The sequence below is a fragment of the Saccostrea cucullata genome, unplaced genomic scaffold (genome assembly GCF_032062105.1).
Source record: "Saccostrea cucullata isolate Sc308-1 unplaced genomic scaffold, CSIRO_AGI_Scuc_v1 ctg762, whole genome shotgun sequence".
In the NCBI taxonomy this organism is placed as follows: domain Eukaryota; kingdom Metazoa; phylum Mollusca; class Bivalvia; order Ostreida; family Ostreidae; genus Saccostrea; species Saccostrea cuccullata.
In genome coordinates this window covers 105,032-126,069 of record NW_026917963.1, presented here as the reverse complement: position 1 = coordinate 126,069, position 21,038 = coordinate 105,032, and the positions used below count along the sequence as shown (strand labels likewise).

Genomic DNA, 21,038 nt, shown 5'->3' with positions numbered 1-21,038 from the left:
TTTAAAATCAGGATTTCGTAAATTCTTTTGTCCTTGTAATAATTTTGTCAGGAAATTTATCATATCAATGTGTAATATTTTTGACTGACGTATTTCATATCAATTGTTGTGAACTTGTTTTATTTATTTATTTAATATTTATTTTTTGCGAAATGTGATTCCGGAATACTCTTTCTACCTGCTCAATACATAGCGTCCATTCTGGTAGTGACCGATTGGCAGGGAAGGCTTTCTCACATGCATCTTATTTCACCTCTGGAAGTTCCAGGGGGTTCTTGTTTTATGCACTGTTACAGATTTGTATTTTTTGTAATTTTAAATCGATCACCTGTTTGTTATCTCTATCTTTTCCATTTTTAAAATACATTATGCAATTGTACTTTAACTAAAGAACAAAATGAAAAATTTGATTTTTGTCTTATACAGACAACTAGCTGAGATCGATTTGGCTGTTTTACTCCTAAGGATTTATTCCCAGATGATACATATTTTAACTTTATTACCTTATAATATCACTTCAACCAAATGCTGTTGAGAATTCTGAAAATGGAAATTACATTTGGGGGGATTTTTCTCGGTTAACGAATAGATGCGCTCGTGTAGCACTAAAAATCGAATCTGATAGGATCATAAGATCAATAAGAATTTTCCGAACTGATATTTTTACTCTTATAAATAAAGACATCCATTTTCTTTTCTTTTTTCTGCCATGACGAGACTTCAACGAGACTTTTTTACTTAAGAGATGAATTAAAAAATACAGACATCAACTTTATTGAAAAGGAACCAACTCATAATTGTAGCACTTGCCAGATGTCCATTCAATGACTTGACTTCAATAAATAAAGTATTTAGGTTTAAAAGTTTTCAATTGCCAGAAGCGAACGTGTTATTTTTTTTCATTTTGTGATCCTTGTGTCTTTTGTATGAAAAAATGGACTGCAGTGTTCAGCAACAGCCTTAATAGAAAGAAGTGATACAATTTTTTAAAACAACGAACGGAACGTCTAAGGTTTTATGAATATACAGTTTGATTAAGACAAGAAAATGTTCATTTTTTATGAGATTTAATATAGATAGATTTTGCAGATTTATCAATTAGAATCACCTATAAAATCTTTAATGAAAGACATGTTATTTCTCGCAGTAGCTGTTATTGAGACTTCGGTTTTCTATTTAGGTTAACGAAAATGTCCGTATTACCATTTGAAGCGGTAAATGATGTACACATACGTACGCGGGCAAAGCACTCAGTTATAAATCCCTTGGTAAAACCTTACAGACATAAACAAAACTAATACCAGGAATTAATACGCGTCATTGACTGTCATTGTTCGTTAATATCTTATCGCCATAAGCCGTTCTCTAGAATGGACCTTGTTAACATGTGGTTATTCTGAGAAAACCGAAAAAAAGCCGGAAGTGACGAGTAGTATCGCATTGTTGTTTAACTGTATTAGGCCTCAATGCCTATTTGTGGTTTAACCATTTTTATAAAGCTCCTAAAATCTTTAATTTAAAAGAAATTCATAAATGATATCAATTTGAGAAAATGTTGATTTGGTTTGTTCATTATAAACCCAAATTTTTCTTAAACTGCTGAGAACACAATTGTCAATTTTATCACATGGGTACATGCTATATCGGTATAGTTTTTTTTTTAAATTAGGTATAAAAATAACACTGAAAAGATAAGAATATCCAAAATTTAGGTTACTTCAACGAAAGTGATCCCTATATTTTCGCAACCTTTCTGAAGCCAATGCTGACTTTTTGGTGTCACCCTTTTTTCCATCTTCCGATTACGTCATATTATTTTTTCAAATTTTCTCTTCAACCATTACCGATCGATATTTTTGCAAACATTTGGATTTAATCTTACTGGTCCAAACACTCTGCAGTGTCTAGAATCCCGTGGCTCCACGCCGATGGTCTCTGCTGTAGACTGTACTTGTTGAACATCTTGTAAACCGATTACTCGTCATCCGAGTCTCTTTCTCTCTATATAACAATGTCTTCTACAGTTGTAAACGACCATATCATGATACTTGATCGGTCCCTGCATTGTTTGTGTAGGGCTAATGCCCTTGGTTTCAAAGCCCTTTTGTCATATTCAATAATAATTTAATGATTTTGATTTTTTTTTCTTTTTTGCAACGCAGGCTAAAATGTTTCTTTGTGTTATTTTCTAATCTTCATCTTTGGCGAACGTCGTTATATTATCTTATTTGAAGGCCCTGTGGCTTCCGCATAAAACGTATTGCAGTCTCGGGTTCGATTTTTCTCGGCTTGGGTTAGAAGGGGCGCTTAAAACTTTGTTTTAATTATATACCTTTACATCTTATGTCAAAAATTCTGCCGGAGGGGGTCGGGTTGATATGAATCTCTGCCTGACTCTTTCTAAGCACTGTTTTTTTTTTATCATGTTTTTTTTTCATAGCACTTATTTGGACAACATATATCAACATGTGCATTATAGCACTCGTTCAAACAACATACAGTCTAGTATAACACATTTTATATATATATCATAGTACTCATCAGACAAAATATATCAACATATGCATCATCGCTTTCAAACAGGCAAAATATACAAGGCCTATATATATCAACATGATATTTATGTGACTTGCTACTCGGTACTCATATCATTGAACAAATAATTTAGCATAGTAACAACTCCTTTAAACAAGTTGTAGAATAGCAGCAAGCACTTACTATTTATATCATCTGATCACGTGACAGACACAAGACCATAATATACTCACCCAAGCATAATTTTTATACATATGCGTATATATCTTTTTTTCCAGATTGTAGTTAGCAACGATTCATTCTGCTTCTCAAAAATCAATCAAATTTCAAAAAATCTTAATACAGAGATATATATGCTGTATTTTATTGCAAGCATACGGCAACTTGGATCAGAAATTTACAAGGGGAAATAACTAATGTTACATGATAGGGCAGTAAATCCTACCATTATATCATCCCGACTGTTTAATATTGAATAAAACAATACGCCTCATTAACTATTGTCATCGTAGAAGAACTGTTGGGTCTCTATAGATATTATATCCGAAGGGTTTATTGCTGAAAGCCGTTAAAAATCTTAATTACTTCCCCTGTTCAGAGATGGAGTGTAACAGCGATACCAAGCGGAAACCGACCCCCAGACGAATCGACTCCTCGGGTCTCTTGGTCCCACGTGAAAGTGTTAAATCCTTTCGTAATGGATAGTGGTCGGCGAATGAAATATGATCTTTTGATAGAAATAATGTAAATTAATAATAATTGATATTATCATCAAAACGAACTACTATACACAATGCAGTTGAAATGCGAGAGTGATGACTCCGGATACATTTAGAACAAACACTACAAGTTGTATGACGGTGTCTTTAAATGTATTCACAAAAATAGAAAATCTAAATAAATACTGAGAGTCTTTCAATGAGAATGTTTCTTCGGTTACATTCTGCCAAATTTGGTTACTGGGCTTGCAAAGAATTTCTCGATTAAGACGAAATGGAATCACCAGCTTTTTAGGTCATCTGGGTCATGCTGATCCTCTATTCAAAGTCATGGTCAGTAAAAGGTTTTGATGTTGGGTCTGAATTCTATTGGTCATAAAGTGAAATGCTTGATTTTTTGGGGAGAAAAATCTTCTCACCTCCTGGTTATTAGACACTAACTTAAAGACAAACAAACTAAGTACACGGTTATAATAAAAGTGCTTTTCTTAAGTTATGAAATTCATGGCCCCTAAGTTAGGTAAACGTTTAAAGCCTTTTTGGGATCTAGTTAGAATTTTGTTCTCTCGTAGAGCACGATGCAACTATACAAGTACATCATATTAAAAAAATTGTATTTGTAGCTACTGTTGGGAACTTTAATTTGTAATCATCTTTGCTTTAAACGAAATCTCTACATTAACACACAGAGGCAATCAAACTAGCCCCTGATTAATATGACTAATAAAATGCTAGCATTCCAAGATTTGAAACCATATCAGTATTATTACCAGTTTATTACAGTGAAGCATTCTATAGGAAAACGTATAAAGACACGTAATTATCACAAAATCAAGCTTCCTTATCCAGAAGTAAATTAAACGAATTGTTAATACCCACATACTTCTTTATCCAGAAGTAAATTAAACGAATTGTTAATGTAAATTAAACGAATTGTTAATACCCACATAAAAATGAAGGTAATAAGTTCTATTCGTCCGTCTGTCTGTCGGACAACATTAGACTGACGCGACACTGAAATCCTTTCAACAACAACAACAACAACAACAACAAACAGTATCGAGTCACCTTACGTTGCCTGACAGACAAACGGACAAATAGACTAAGGCTTAGAGTAGAATATATGTACATTCAATTTTATGTGGGTCTTGACAATTTGTTCGCTTAAATTTGTTCTGTTTAATTTTTACGAAACACGGTAGATGGTTAGAGGTACATGACAACCAAAGTGTTTGGACTTTCTTGATATAAGTTCAAGGTTAAAGTTCAAGGTCGTTGTTGTCATCGTACACTCGCGATATTAAATTGAATATGTTTAAGTTGTAAGCTCCAAAATGTTATAAGGACACTTCTATATATAAAGCGTTTTGGTCCATTTTAGATATTGGAATCACTTAGTCAAAGGTCATCATTCGTGAAAATGGTTACTGATATACCCATTGCACATTAAACGCCGATTGGTCTGTGAAATGCATTGCTAAGTTGACAAGGCTTGTTAATTATCAAGACAGTTTAACCAGTAACACAATGTTGAATTTAAAAAAACATCATTTAATCATAGAAGGACGAATTTTAAAATTGTGCAAAAAAAAAAAGAAGTCGGAAAATACTGGAAAATGTAGGCATATAATTTTATAGTATAAGTATTATGCAACCCGACACCCAACAAATGTCAGATAAACATACATATAAGTGCACATAGATAAAAGGCACCGGGCTCTGACGATGCCTACACAGTATATTGAGTTCATTCCATTGTTCACAGCATAACCTTGAGTTGAATGGTGAATACTTGAATAAATCAACTTCAGGCCTCTGTCTGATTTCCTCATTTGTCCTTGGACGATCGATCTGCCCATTTAATGTATTAAATTAACGACATGTAGGTGTGTAATTCCAAAGAAGAATGAGAGCCTAAGTCAAAAATCGACATACAGCTGACGCAATCTATCCCTGATCTTTCCCCTCCCCCTCCCTCTCCCTCTCCCTTTTTCTTTCTTCCTCCCTCTCAAATTACTCAACTAGACATGTGATTTTTTTCAATATTAAGTTTTATGTATTGAAATTGAGTGCAAGTGTCCTACAGTATTTTTTTTTCATCAGTCGTATAATCTTGACGCAACATTTGTGCCAGTATTGATTTAATTAATGTTAGAATGGAACATTCGTCAAAAAAAGTTCGCATTAAATTTAATAGAGCATATATATATAAATACGAGAATAAATATATTAAACAAGAGCAAGGGGCAATCTAAAAAGTTGTTTTCAAGATTATTTTTTCGATAATTACAGTTACATAGCTTGATTATGAGCTTTTCATCCCATGATACTATATGACAAGTGGTGATCTAACTTTGTATTCGTTTCGAGCGTCATATAGGATTCACTTAATGTACATTAATAGAAATTTATATTTATTTCATATCACGAATCAAAAGGAAAAAAAAAACATATATATGGACAAAATTGTAAGGATGGGTAAATTCTTTATGTTTTCTGTAAATATTGAAACACCGTGCTTGAACTTGATTGAAAGTAATCCGTGCGATTTGCCATTAAAAGAAAGCATTGATTAATTATAGCTTCTACAATGGGCTTTAAATTGATTTAAGGCATCAGATAATCAAATCTCAAGTGTAAATACTGTCTGCTAGGGGAAAAAAACGAAGTGAAAAAATATATATCGACAGGCACATACATCTTACAACTTAACATGGCCTGGACTTATCGGTTGTGACAGTTAACAAAACATGATTTCCAATTAATTGTCTGTTGTGATAGATTTTCACCAGTTATACTTTCTGAGTATAACTTAACATGTTTATATGTATACGTTTTAGTTTTTGGAACACTTCAACTTGCATTGAAAATTTAGCATACGCATTGATATCAAGGTCAAAAGGTCCAGAGTCAGAAATTTATGCAATGCATAGAATGGCTCCAGATGATGTCTTTGAGCTTTTGCAACGAAATTTATAATAAGACTCTTAACGTCATTGAAGAGGAATTCCTATCTATTTTTAGATGAAAGGGTTAGTGGTCAAGGTCATAAACTTGTCAATTAAAAGGCGACATGGCATACTAAGTAAATTCCTAATTAACGTACTGGTAGTTATATTTTTAGTTTTTAAATATATATTCTTATTGTTAAAAGTAAGACTGAAAAAACGATTTGCAAAAGAAGAAAAAAGTGAAATTAAAATGCAACTAAAACGTTTATCTTGCAAGACATTTCTCTCCTGTAAGGAAAAAAAGCCGTTTGCTTTATCGTCCCCAATAAAAGCTATAGTTGCAGACTGAAGCATTTCGATTCTGACCTTCACAAACAAATAAATGAAACCGTTACTGGCATATGAAAGTCACATGCAAAACCAATGTGCATCTCCATAAAAATCCAATGAATGTTTCCAGCATCCATGGCACAACACGAGTTTTACATTCGGAATCCCTCAGACAGTTTCGTAATCTCGACCTTTTTTGTAATCAGTCATCTATATTAGCACCAAAGGGCGTCTTTTCCTACTTTATTATAGCAATGAAGAATCACAGTTGCTCAAAATAAGAGCGAGCAGTGATTAAGAACCTTTTTTCCCTCTCCCTCTATCGCTATAATTCAAGGGAAGCCATGTTTGATTTGCTTCCTTATGCGGCTTAATTAAGGTGGCGATTCGGTGAGACTAATCATGGGTAAATCTGCGGCGGACTCCATTCGAAGGAATAAGGCTTTAACTGCTGAGCGTTAAGCAAATAATGATCAATGAGGCAAAATGAAATATTTTAGACAATACAAAGATTTAGACAGATTTAGATGTTTTTGTCGACATTATGAAGAGAAATCAACTTGCAAGAAGCATTAAGTTCTTTACAGCTCAAAGCTATAGGCACCAAGTGTTTTCTTTCCAGATTTCGTTCACTTGTAGTTATTTATCTGAATATATTTGAATGAAGTAAATATACTTTAATGAAGTAATTGTCAAAAGGAGAAATAAGAATTTTTATTAAAGATACAGGAAGTCTCGATGTTTAAATTATTTATCACATCGGTACTTACCTCGTACACAAGACACCCCTACTTATTTTTAACACAAACGGGAGGGGGGCGGTGCCTGAGGTCTGGCATCAGTTAGTACAATTCTCTGTCATCCTTGGACTTTCAGTGAGGCGTGGCATTCTTGGAGCTACATAGTTAGCGTCTCTCAATCTCATTGGTTAAAAAATTAATAACATCAGCAAATTTTAATTGTTGTTGACAAAGATGAGATAACTAGCCCCACCTCGTTGCCGTAGGAGACTCTGAAATTAATGAGATAATTGCTACCCTCTTGACATTCGCCCGAATTTCTATCTCATGTATATTTCAACATCGAATGAAATGCTGTGCAAATTTCAGACGCCAATGATGTAACGTCGAGAAGGCCGCGCCTTACTGAAAGTCCAAGGATAACAGAGATTTGTTCTCTTTAATTCTTGACAGTTTAACTGAATTTAACAATTTATATGAGTAAAACGCCATTGCTTATTTTCGAGTGCAATTTTTCATACATGCAATAATTTGCAGCTACAATGTATTCATAGGATCAGTCTTTTAGAGATAGACCAATATTCAAATAGTACTGTATTACGAGAGCAATAAAATACCGTTGTGTATAATAAACCAACATGAGGTTCATTATTGTTGTCGCCATAAGATGCGTGAATTGTTCTCATTGTGTCTTATCGTTTGCTCAGTGAATAAAATAGCATCAAGTCACACACCACCAGTGCAGAAAAGTCAGATATATAATTATATCATAAGCTTTGAACTTGTGATCTTTGTGCAAAAAGAAATTATGATCGTTTCCTTTTTTAGCTCAATCATTATCATCTACATTTTTATCATTTTTATCATCATTTCTCAAAAGCACTAAAGTTGATTGCCATAAAATCACTAAGTTCATGTTTACTAAAAACCATTTTCTTTCTCACGCGAGAACGTCTTATATTTTAATTTATTTATTCATTATGTATTAAAAACATGCAGCGTTTTTTAAGTTAGTAAATTTAAGATTTTAAGAACAAATTTAAACATGTTAAAGAAACACTACGTATTAACTATTAAGTTTATATACTGCAAAAAGGGGTGTTTTGAGGTTGAAAGAAAACCCATCCGAGTATCCAATTACTCGATCGGAAAAGCAAGTGAGTACCCGATTTCGCAAGACTATATGATTTATGAACTGATGTTTTTTGTCGTGGTTTGTCAATGTAGAAAGCCTTTTTTTAATGGAATTTTAATATACGAGGGGTGTTAGAAAAGTTCGCGGACAAGTTCTATTGTGAGCGCGCTATTTCCTCGAAACCGGTCAAACTTTCCAGATATAATCTTGAACTTTTTTCCAATAAATATACAAGAATTTGGTGCTCTCCGGTGATTAATGAAAAATATACGGCATTTTTATTTCGATAAATCTTGCTTCACGGAGCATGCTACATTTTGGCACGTTTACATCACAAAGACTATTTATTAAAATAAAAAAATTGCACAATTGTATCCAAGAGATTTATGATATTTTACCTGCCGCTAAAGTATGCAGGAAACGTCATTGGGAGAAATTTTGAACTAAATTGGAGGGTATATGGCTGTTGTATAGCCGTTTATAAATGATCAACGCGTAAAAACACAGCTAAGAATCGGAACGTCATTGATTTATGAACTGATGTTTAAAAATTATGTGTGCAGACAGGAAAATGTCTAAAATGAGATTAAAATGTTCAATGTATCCTACACATACAAAGAAAAGTTCTTTTTTTTAAGAATGGAATTTTTGAATATACTAAGACCCACATATCGCAGGACGTTGCGTTGCGCCTTTATGGTTTTGCAATATTTGATCAATTGACTGCTATAACATCTCAAAAATAAGTTGAAAAATTTGTCTTATAGATATTCAATTTTAAAGTAGAAAATAGATAAGAAAAATATGAAAAAATGAAAGATTTATAGAACTGCGGCAAAGCTTAAAGGGTTGAAATCTGGTTGTCACGTCGCCTCACGTCAAAAATCCCATAACCCTATAGTAAAAATAGTTGTAAAATTTTAAGATTTTATTATATGGACCTGATTTTTTACATACCAATAAACAAAATGTGTAAATTCATTCAGACATAGGTCATACTTTACAGTACACAATAGATTTTCTGTAATTAAATGTGTCCGCGAACTTTTCTAACAACCCTCGTACTACTAGATGATTAATATTTCAATGACCTATACCAAAAATAAGATTTTTTTGTTCAAATAGATCCATGCAGCTGGTGTCTTGCTAAAAAAATCTCATTAATCAGTCATTTATTTAGATAACCATAGTCACATGGCACCACATTTTTATTTCTCAATTAATTATTTGACTATCAATCTATCAATTACTGTAAACTAATAACTTAATTATTTGCTATATATCTTTTTTGGAATAAATTTACGAAAATTATTTTTTTGCGACTTAAAAGTATAAGAAAAATGCATGGAATTGATTCACGAGAAGAAATTTTTGCAAGTGAAGAGCAAATTTACGGATACTTCTCTCCTGCGAATACAAGTTGGACTAAAGCATTTTATTTTGAAATTTTTAGGAAAGTTGGATGGGGTGAAGACGTATATGTCCTTACGACGGGTACCTATCCGGCTGCAAGACCGGGTCATCAAGTGGTTCGACTACCTGTGGTACTGCAACAAATCAACCGACGAGGAAAAAACTCTGGCCCTTCTACCAGACAAACTTAAGGCGGAAATTGCCATACACGTGCACCTAGACACTCTAAAACGGGTGGAAATCTTCCAAAACACGGACGCCGGTTTTTTGTGTGAACTGGTGCTGCGCCTTAAACCCGTCCTCTTCTCGCCTGGGGATTATATTTGTAGGAAAGGTAATGACTTCAATTGTTGTCGTAATTAAAAATCCAAGAGCTATGTCAATCGGAGGAGAATATGAATACTTCCATTCATTTCCCTCCAATTTTTCTGTAACATAGCTACAGGAACAACATTTAAGTATACTAAAAGACAGAGACAAAACGATGTATCGGAAAACCTGTAAGAATATTCAGTTTCCTAAGGTGACTGTCACGACCCGCGAGCCTCTTACTATTCAGTACAGAAAATAGTCAATAAAATTGATAAGAACGTTATCTGTACTTAAAGATGTTTCTGAACCTTCTTTACCATAACTAGAGCGCTTTGTAAGGTACTGCTATTGAATTTACAACTGGATTTTTGAATTGCTAATTCAATGAAGTCCTTTTCTGCAGGCAAGATTAACCTCGTTTTGACTTTGAACGCTGCCGTTGCACATGTATTGACATGCAATTAGGTTCCTTGTTAAGTCAGAGAGTGCACAGTAATGAAGACAAAATGCTTGTAAAAGGAAATGCGCTTATATACAACTGACATGCTTACAAGTATTTTACAGACATTATCATATATCATATTGGTTAAAGTACCGTCTGCAGGTTCACTTTATGTAAATCCATGAAATCTCACAAGGTCCCTTGAAATATCATTTGGAATTAGAAAAGTAGAATTCTATTAAGTCTTGGGTGACGAAAAAAATGAAAATTCTTTAATGATACATTTCAGCTGTTTTGGTATACAATTTAAAATGTTCTAAAAATCTGAGAAAATGTAAGATGTTAAGGGAAAGACCTTTATGTAGCTTTTACATTTTGAAGCTTATATAAAATTTACGTACAAGTCAAAATACTTTCCCATAAGATTCTCTGTAAATTCGAAAACTATATATGTCCATTTTCTCATGAACTCAACTAGCACAATTATCTTTATGTTGAGGTCGTCAAAATAATGTTAACGGTTTTGCTTCGAAAATGATAATTGAAGGATATAAATTTGTTACAAGATATTGTAAAGTTAATATTAATAACATATTAATTACTTGAACTACACAGTTTATACAATGTTTCACATCTGCACAGTGTTTCATGAAATATACCGGTGTAAAGTGTCGTAGTTCATTCAAAATTGAAATTTCTTGAAAAATATTCATGTATACATTCTAATTTGCTTAAATTATAGATTATTATCATAATGGTTCAATGCCTTTGGCCAGGGTTAGCATCAACAGTTAGTGACGTTGACAATTGTATATTTCACATCCTGGATGGTTGCAATTGTGCGGATGTTCCTTGTGTTATATGTTCCTTTAAATGTAGATTGCAGTCTTACCGTTCGACCGCCGACAAAAGAACTAGGAACGATAATTAGTAGACGTTCCCTAAGGACTTCCCTTTATGGGCGCCATTTGTAGAAAAGTGATTAGACTTTAAAACCATCATAAAAAAAAAGAAAATTAACCAAAAAAAAAAAAAAAGATTTTGTAATGATTTGTCTTTAAGGCAAGGCTGTATTGAAATTACAAACAACACATGGTTTTGTTGAGTTAAAAATTTAGAGAATTATACAGAAGGGAAAATAATTAATGATAAAGAATTCTTTGGCCACAGAAACCCCATAATCGGAAAAGGCGGCAATGAAAGATTTCAAAGTCGAAAGGGTTAATTGCCATACATATTTATGAGAGCGATAGAGAGAGACAAAAACGTGGCCTTCTACTGCGAACCAGTGCCTCTGGTCAATGCAGAGAATCTTATTGATTGCTTTGTATCTAATGAAACAGTAAAAAAGAACAAAAGACAAAGTCACAAATGTCTCGCTTTATGGCCGCTGTTTCAATTTGTCGATGTTTAAAGCAATGGCGTGACTCGTAGTGGCAAATATTTCCTTTCTCCATTTGCATTACAATATCACCCCTAATTGGTTTCTTCGATGGACAAAAGAAAAATGTCAGTTTTGTACGGGGATAATCTATTCGCTATATTTGAAAATATATCTAGAAAAGGTTGAGCGGCGAACGTACTTGCCCCGCGGTGGAATCTCGTTTTCAGATTGGTGTTAGCGGAATTAAATTAGGACGAAGAGATCGATGATGTTTTCTTTATACCAGGGTCAGCGATTCTCTCACATTTTTTTTTTCTAGGCGGGTGAAAGATTTAGATGAAGAATTTTCAAGGATTGAAATGAAAATGATTTTTTTTCGAAAGTGCCAATAACTTCAAATAAATATTCAGTCATTATCATTGATTTAAGTATGTTTAATTAGATTTCAACTTTTCATTCAACATTTTCAAAATAATGCCTAGACGTATAAACTGATGAAAAGTTGAATAGGTTTAAAAGGGTGACATGTGAAAAAAAGTAGCCTAAGGATTTGGAACATCGTAGAAAGTTTACTTAATTTTGATCTAGAATTATGATTTGGCTAAAAGAAGCTTTAAATTTTACACATGCACACATGTATGAATAATAAAATCTCCGAAAAATAAAATGAACAAATATTACATCCATGCTACACTAGGAAACTATCATATATACTGTGGTCGACCCTTTCCCAAAAAAAAATCTTACGACTAGTACAAAAAATGTCCCATTCCTCAACAAATATCTAAACTACAGTAGAACGAAAGACAAATTAATAATTTTAGAACATTAGTTTATATTGTTAATAAGTAGTGTTCAGGGGGGGGGGAAGAGATACAAATCATACTTCTTAAAACAAAAAATTACATGGTTGCCCATTCTTTGTCTTGGTCGTGTCATGTTGTAAATTTTGAATTTACCGGGTGGCAGTAAATACAAAATTTACAACATGACAACTGTTGTCATGTTGTAAATTTTGTATTTACTGCCACCCGGTAAATTCAAAATTTACAACATGACAGTCGTATGATGTTTTGCGAAGTAGGACCAGATGAGCACGGTAGCCCATTTTCTGTTGCCCATACTTAATGCTGCACAAGAAAAAAATATCCAATTTACCTTAATAATATTGTACGTGTCTCTATGAAAAGAGTTTCTTATTTACAGATAAACTTTTTCTTTCATTAGTTGACGGTAGTTCGAGGGACTATGTATAAACCATTAAAACCCATTGTTCAATTATTGATAAGACACTCCCCCAACAATTAAAGTCTGCTTTGGGCTATTTCAAAACATGAACATCAATATTTAATAAATCATCGAGATTTTTGGTTGAACTTAATTAATTTTAAGAGCGTGTATTCTGTTGTACGTTGTAATTACGACAATATACGTGGATTGAATCTCGAGATAAATGGAACATCAAAGATTATAAGTAGCCCTGAAAATTAATATTGAATGAAACCAACCTTCTACAATGCTTGCTTATAATTGATTTCATAAATCTCTTGTATTTCATAAAAATGATGAAGAAAAATACAGGTTTGGTTATATACTAGTATTCCATTGAGTCCAATATAATCTTATTGGCTTATTTTGATTTTCTTGAACTAGCTACGATTCCACATGCATAAAAGTGATGACCTAGGAGTTTCTATCATAATATTTTTCTGGATCAAAATATGATTAATCTTTTTACAATTTTCTAAAATGTCCACAATAAGTTGGAAATTCGTTAATTGAAAGTTGAAATCATTCCCTTGCAAGATAAACCTGCATGTATAATCATTCAATTCAAGAAGGTTTTTCCACCACGTTTTGATTCGCTAAATTGTCCTCTGCAGTTACAGTCTCGCTACATATATTCGTATCTTTTCGGCAAACCCGAAAAAGCTCAGTAGCTGGCATCTTCGCAGCTAGATCCGAAATCTACTCTTTCGGATCGGAAACCATTAGCGAAGATGAGTAACTGGACGACTATGATTTTCAACCATTATTCTCAACCTTGCTCCTCCCAAAATGCAAAATTTAATCAAACTGTGTTCCTTTCTGTACTTTTATTGAAATCTGCAAGAACTACTAACTTGGAGTAGTTATCATTTTTTACATTTTGTAAATTTAATTTGCAGGTGAGGTCGGCAAGGAAATGTACATTGTCAACAGAGGCAGGTTGCACGTGGTCGCCGACAACGGGAAAACGGTGCTTGCTACTCTTAAACCCGGAAGTTATTTTGGGGAAATCAGCATTCTTAACATGGGGACTTCCGGTAACCGACGGACAGCGTCAGTTCGTTCTGTAGGATATTCGGACCTATTCCGACTCTCTAAACAGGATCTCTGGGATGTTTTGAAAGAATATCCTGCAGCCAGGGTGAAACTTGAAGCTATAGCTGTTAAAAGGCTAGAGAAAACTAAAAAGATCCCTATTGAAAAAGGTGTGTTTAGCTCCCTTTCAAAAATATTTCGATCAAAATGAAAAAATGTATATGAAAATAGCCTATATATCATAAGTAGCGATGAGTATTCCATAAGCACCGATTATCATATATCATTTTAGCACTACGCTTTAAATTGTCTTGCATGTATATATGTATAAAAGTCAAATTACCGAGTTACTAACTAAAGCTATAATGCTAAATGACAAGATAATTTCCATAGAATGTTTGTGTTTATAGGGGAAAATAATTAATCTTCGCACATTCTTCTGCAGTCAAACATAAAACAAGCATAAACAGCCTATTGACTCTGTGTTTTATTCTATCATTAACTTGGCTTCCAATACTTTGTAGCGCTGGCAAGAAGCAAGAGCACACCGGGGCTTGTAGAATCATCCGGGAAAATTCCCTTAGAAGCCATGATGATAACTCGTCACCATACTCTTCCGGCTGGTCTTCCAAAACAGTCACCCTCAAGCGGTGACGAAGGGACTCAAGATGAAAATTCTTCAGAAACGGGTGAAAATGCTCACGCTGAAATTACTGCTGAACAAAACTCAATACAGATTGAAAATTGTGACATCACCAACGTGGGGACGATGACGTCATATACGGGAGGCACCACCCCTACCCGGTCCATTGGACACCCAGGCTATAGTCCCCCGATCTCACCCAGAAGTCTGTGCCAAACTCCAAACATACCGACCATCAGTGCGGCAACGCCTATTCTTAGTAACGCCGGCGGAAGTCCCGCTCAGTTATCGCCCCTGAGCTTTACCTACACTCATACATATCCGTTTCAAAACCATCCTCAACAAATGAATTTTTTGTCTCCATATTGTGTGTCAAATACAATGAATCCTTTGTCTTCGCCCAGTCTTGCCACAAGTCGCTCGGATAACCTTTCATCGTCTCACATCAACCTGTCCCCACAAAATCACCCCCAGCCTGCTCTAGTTCCAGTATCCCCTGGGTATAACATATCGAACTATGGCTCCGTGAGCCCACAAAGTTTTTCATACGATACACCCAATGACGTTTTACTCAAAGAAATCAACACGCTCCGAGAACGTTTGGTTTCCTTGGAAACAGAAAACGCCTCCATGACGGCCAAATTGCACAGACAGCAATGGGACGTCGAACACAGACTCTCGGAACTCGAACTTCACATGTGTCAGAGCTCGAGTCAGGCGAGTACGTCGAGTCATGACGAGCGATTCGAACCAGTCAACAGGGAATCAATCATTTAATACGAAACTAACGCTATAATGCCAAATGCTTGCATTCGACGATCGACCTTAACACTTTAAGGAAAGTGCGTCAGGATCTGCAGACCATTGTCCATTTTCAATATTTTTTAATGATGGAGAAGCGCAGTGGGGTGCCCGGATCCAATGATACAAGAAATATTCCACATAATGGCTTTCCTAAGTGAGGCTTCTTGAATTCCGTATGACAGTTCAGAAAATGTGTTCGATTATTTTTTAAGAGTTGTAGACATCACAGTCTATTGTAAATCATCATGTTTATATTTTAACATTCAGGGAGTTTGATCATCAACATTTATTATTTTTCTTATGTTGAAACAATCGGCACACCTCGGCCGATTCGTGCCTCATCGGCAATGAGGGCGACGAAATGACATCCGAGGTTTGCCAAATGATGTGGTAAAAAAACTCGTAGATGTTCAGATATTTGTCGGCTGTTAAAGCAAACCAACAAACACGGATAACATTGTCATCAATATTAACTTGCCTGTCCATCTGTTACATCTTGTGTTTTATTATCCTATAAAAAAGAAATTCGATGTCTGCAAGATTATTATATTTTATCTGTAAGAATATTTTATTTTGTACTGTTCTATTGTAGGATTTGTATATGAAAACGAAACCTCTTCAGAAGAAAAACCACACTGCAGTTTTTATTATATTTAATGTTTATATCAAGGACACAAACACGTGCTCCCTGGAAACATCTGGTTTTATGTAAGACACGTGCTTATTTTTTTGTTTTTGTTTTTAATGTTTCCAAACGTAGTGTTACCAAAATGCTACGCATTTTATTGACTGTCTTGGATATTTTTAAGGCTTTTTTTTTCTATTTCTTAGGTTGACTCTGATCGATGAGTTAGCTCTGTTTAAGTTGAGAGGAAGCGTTGATTACAACCATATCCCAAAGTTCAATTGTTTATACAGTGAACGTGCATTTACATTCCTTCCATTGTATCTTAATATGCATTCCATCTCTATAGCTTTTATTATTACCTCTTTGAAAATCATTTCTTTTGTTTGAACTTTATGGAAGGTTTGGGACCAAAAAAAGTATTGTTCAGTGATTGTTAAGAAATGGCACTTATATGTTTATTTTATTTATACTATCAGCGGCAGGTTTTTAAGCATAATTTTTTTTATAGTTGATATGCATATCGTTCAGGCATATGATGGGGGGGGCACTTATTCACAAATATTAGTTTTAACTGTTATTTTAATGAGAATGGCCAGTTGACCCACAAGCACACACTTTTTTGTTAAAGTATAGACAACTCGACCCATGATGTAAAGTATGTATAAGATTTCTTTATCGCTTTCAAAAAAGAGAAGATAAATATAATGATATCTGAGACAAAACCTTTTTTATCTTCAATTGTTATTTTAGGCTTTTAATTAAACAAATGGTGTACATGTATATTTTGAAAAAAGCAAAAATGCACTTTTGGTTTTTTTCCCACAAACACGTAACGGCTATAATTTTTTACAAGTTACTCTTCATTATACTCCGGCATAATTCCATAAATATTCACGGTAGCTCATTGTACATAATCTAGTTCATTAAATTTCATTAAATACTATGAATTAAGTTCGCATAAAAAGCAATAATGAAACTTATGAGTTAGTTATTTGTCTTTTTTTTTAAAAATTACTTTCAATAATATCAATTCATAAAATGTGAATGAAGTGGGTTACGATCATGTATATACCCTCTCAGTTTCAAAAGAAAATTCATATATAGTTTTTTTTAAATTTTTTTTTATTAATGAGTATCACTGTTAAAGTTCACTGATACTCTGATAAGAAAGATAACTCTTAATGACATAGCTATATCTTTTAATACTTTTGTCAAGTTGAACTGTCTTTATTGTCTAATTTCTCCCCGCAACCTTGCTACATGTATATTGTTTTACACTGTATATTACTTATAATTTATAAAATATATTAAGAAAATTGCTAAGGCAAAATTTTAGATGAGTGAGCAGAGTGTTTATGAACCTTACGTCATGAAAAAAAATCGTGTTCTCTAATATTGAAATAATTACTGTTCAGTCAATATTCTGTTACTTTGTAAAAATGTTTAATATGATAGTACATGTTGAGATCTAATTGAAAATATGTTGGGTGGTTCTGTTGAAATTCTAAGATCCACCACCTTTGTTGGTTGCATGCTCTGCTGAAATTCTGAGATCCACCACTTATCCTGGGTGGAGGTTCTGCTGAAATCATGCCATCGATTGCCATCGTATTTTTATAATATTAAATCATGTATTATTATCTTGTGTATCACATTTGAATTTGTTAATAAAAATATATATCTTACAATATTGATGTTTTTACTGAAATTATGTCGATATAAAAAGGAGAAGGGGAGAGGGCACATTCGAACTTTTCTATCGTCAACTTCCTTTACTTATGCAGCAATATACCTTCATCACCTGCATACGGAGTTTATATATCTCAGTTGATTCGATACGCAATAACATGCTCTGCGTACATGTATGAACAATTTCTAAAACGAGGTAAATTATTGACAAACAAGTTAATGAAACAAGATATCAGCACTCTCATTTAAAGTCATCATTTCGTAAGTTCTATTGTCGATACAATGACCTTGTCAGCAAATACAATTTATCATTGAGTCAAATGCTGACTGACTATTTTCATACTAATTGTTAGTCCATTATTTATACACCGAATTGACGACGGATTTTCCCGTTATTTTCCGATCACGAGAAGGAGCACATGGCGGGTGTGACCTGTCAGCAGGGGATGCTCACTCCTCCATGGCACCTGATCCCACCTCCGATGTTTTGGAGGTCCGTGTTTGCTCTGCTCCTATTTTGTATTGTTTGATGGAGTTTTGATCTTGAATAATGTTCGTTATCTCTCTGTGTTTCATGTCATTCGTCCTTTAAGTGTTGTTTATTGGGCTTCCGTTCAAGTAGTTTCCTTTAATATCTGTTTAACAACAGAAGTATAGCCATCGTCCGTCACAGAATCATAAGTAAAATCATCCATTAAAAAATTCCAAGGATTTGATTTGTTTAAGTCAGCATTTTGTAAATTCTTTGGTCGTGGTCGTTACAATTACCATATTAGCAAATATAACCTACCATTGCTTCGTATTTTTTCCTGACTTGTTCCATATCAATCACAGGAGTCTGAAGTTAAAAAAAATCCGGAAAAAAAAATTCCTCTTTTTTTTCCTTTTCTTAGTTGAGGGTGGGAAATTTTTTTTTTGACGATAAAAACTTCAGACTCCTGTGATATCAATTGTTAGACCTTTTTTTCTGGATTTGTCTGCAAAATGTTCCGTCTACTTTGTCAACACATAAGGCTAATGGCGGATGTGACAGGTCAACAGGGGATGCTTACTCTTCCAAGGCACCTGATCCCACCTCTAGAATTTGCAGAGGTCCACATTTTAATTCCCTCCATCACCGTCCATCAACAAAACTTTAGGGAAAAAATGTCATCCTCCATCAAACAATCTTAAGTTTGTTTTATGTACGTTAATTGTCACGGATTATCCGACGGGTTTATGTGATGTACGTTAACGTTATTGTTACGTCACAATACTGTACGTTATGTTTCTATAGTTAATAGAGAGGTTTAGTTACACGTTTTGTGACGAACTTGTACGGGTGACGTCATCAATTGTTGTGTTCTTCGACATCATGACGTCAACTCCGAGGTGTAGCTACAAGTTTAGAACGTGTAATACACTGTCTACACGTACGACGTAAACGGGTAAAAGTTACGGATTAAATTCTTTATTTTTTTATGCAGTTGATTGATTTTTGTGCAATAAAACAAGAACACTAGTCTATCTAAAAAAATAATGAATGATGATTCGATGATTCCATCAAAGTATTAGTATTTTTATCAATGAAAAGTTAAACTCAAACTGGTACCAAACAGCATGTTTATTTTGTACGCAGGATTCATTTGAAGAAGACCCCCGCCCGCCAATGCACCAAATAAAAATTTAAGGTTTCTTGGTAATTTTTCCATTTCTGTTATTTTCCGTTATTTTTATTGAAACCTACGGCGGGGAATCTACGTCATCGTAAGGGATTAGGACACACAAAAATGGAGGACAAATGCTCCGCTTCGATGTAAGAAATTGATATTTTTGCACTTATAAAGAATGGATATTAAATCCGTATCCTGCCTAAAGTATGTCAAAGAACGTCAACTACAATATATATTGTACGTTTGTTCGTGATGGAATCTTATTGCTCCAAACACTGACACAGTTTGAAAACAGGTGAGAAAAACCCGGGATGTGGGGCACACATTTTTAAAATTCGACCTATTATTCGCATGTCCAGATGTACTAGACATTTTATTCTTCCGCGTTTACACTAGAACTAATATTTTAAAAAGTCCAGATTTGTTTAATAGTTTATTATGCTTGAATTATCCAAGAAAAAAGTATAAATCATTTTGTTTTCAGAAATGATGTAGGGCACACCAACACTAAAACGGATATGGGACACACAATAAGCTACTTTCAAATTGAAACATCGAGCATTCATATCTTAATGTTTCCATTTAAATGACTGCAGTTAGATAGTATATAAACAATAACCTGTAAAATTCATCTTTATAATACTCATCCATATACTTGATTCCCTTGGTTTGCTTGTATCCAAACAAAAAATATAAGTTGAAAATGCTGGTCTATTCCTCAACAAAAGCTTCCAACAAGAATTTTAAATTTTGACTTTTATTAAATTTCATGTAGAAATTTACCGGTGTTCACTTGTGCATATTTATATTATAGAAAGAGGGGGGCCGAAGTCCGGAGATTGTGTTTATTTTATGATATTTCTATTTTAAGTTACACGACATCCACCCCCACCCCACCCCACCCCCCCAAAAAAAAACAAAACAAAAAAACAAAATAAAAATACACACACACACTCACGAAATAAGTTCTTTTTAGGTTGGTTGTTTACTCTATTGCTTGTCAAAATAGTTTGGAGTCAGAAAATTCTTTGGAGTTTGTGTGGACCCCCCCCCTTTCCATCCCGAAAAAGTTCCTAAATCTGCATATTGGTATTAATAATAAGATCTTGGGCACTAGCATGTCTTTTGATATGGGAAAGAGATCAAAAACTTTTCTTATGCTCAAATATTTGCAACAACTGACCCTCCAGTGAATATAAGAATTTTTTTTCCCTACACATGCTACAATGGTCTATAAATACATCGGGAAATTCCAAATTGAAACACATAGTTTCGGAAAGCAATTTTATTTGCTCCTAACTTGCACTCAGGTGAACATAAAATTAGTAATCGAATATATGAAAGTGGTTGCTAGTGA

The 21,038-nt window shown here is 34.0% G+C and overlaps 1 protein-coding gene across 1 annotated transcript in view; it reads left to right on the top strand.

Moving 5' to 3' along the window:
* Positions 1-18,028, top strand: part of LOC134268805 (cyclic nucleotide-gated channel rod photoreceptor subunit alpha-like) — a 29,154-nt gene extending 11,126 nt beyond the window's left edge. Inside the window, exons 2-4 of the mRNA XM_062751081.1 lie at positions 9,864-10,157; positions 14,130-14,435; positions 14,790-18,028. Of these exons, the coding sequence (XP_062607065.1) occupies positions 9,864-10,157; positions 14,130-14,435; positions 14,790-15,685 (1,496 nt within the window). The 3' untranslated portion in view covers positions 15,686-18,028. The remainder of the gene's footprint in view (positions 1-9,863; positions 10,158-14,129; positions 14,436-14,789) is intronic.
* Positions 18,029-21,038: the final 3,010 nt, after the last annotated feature.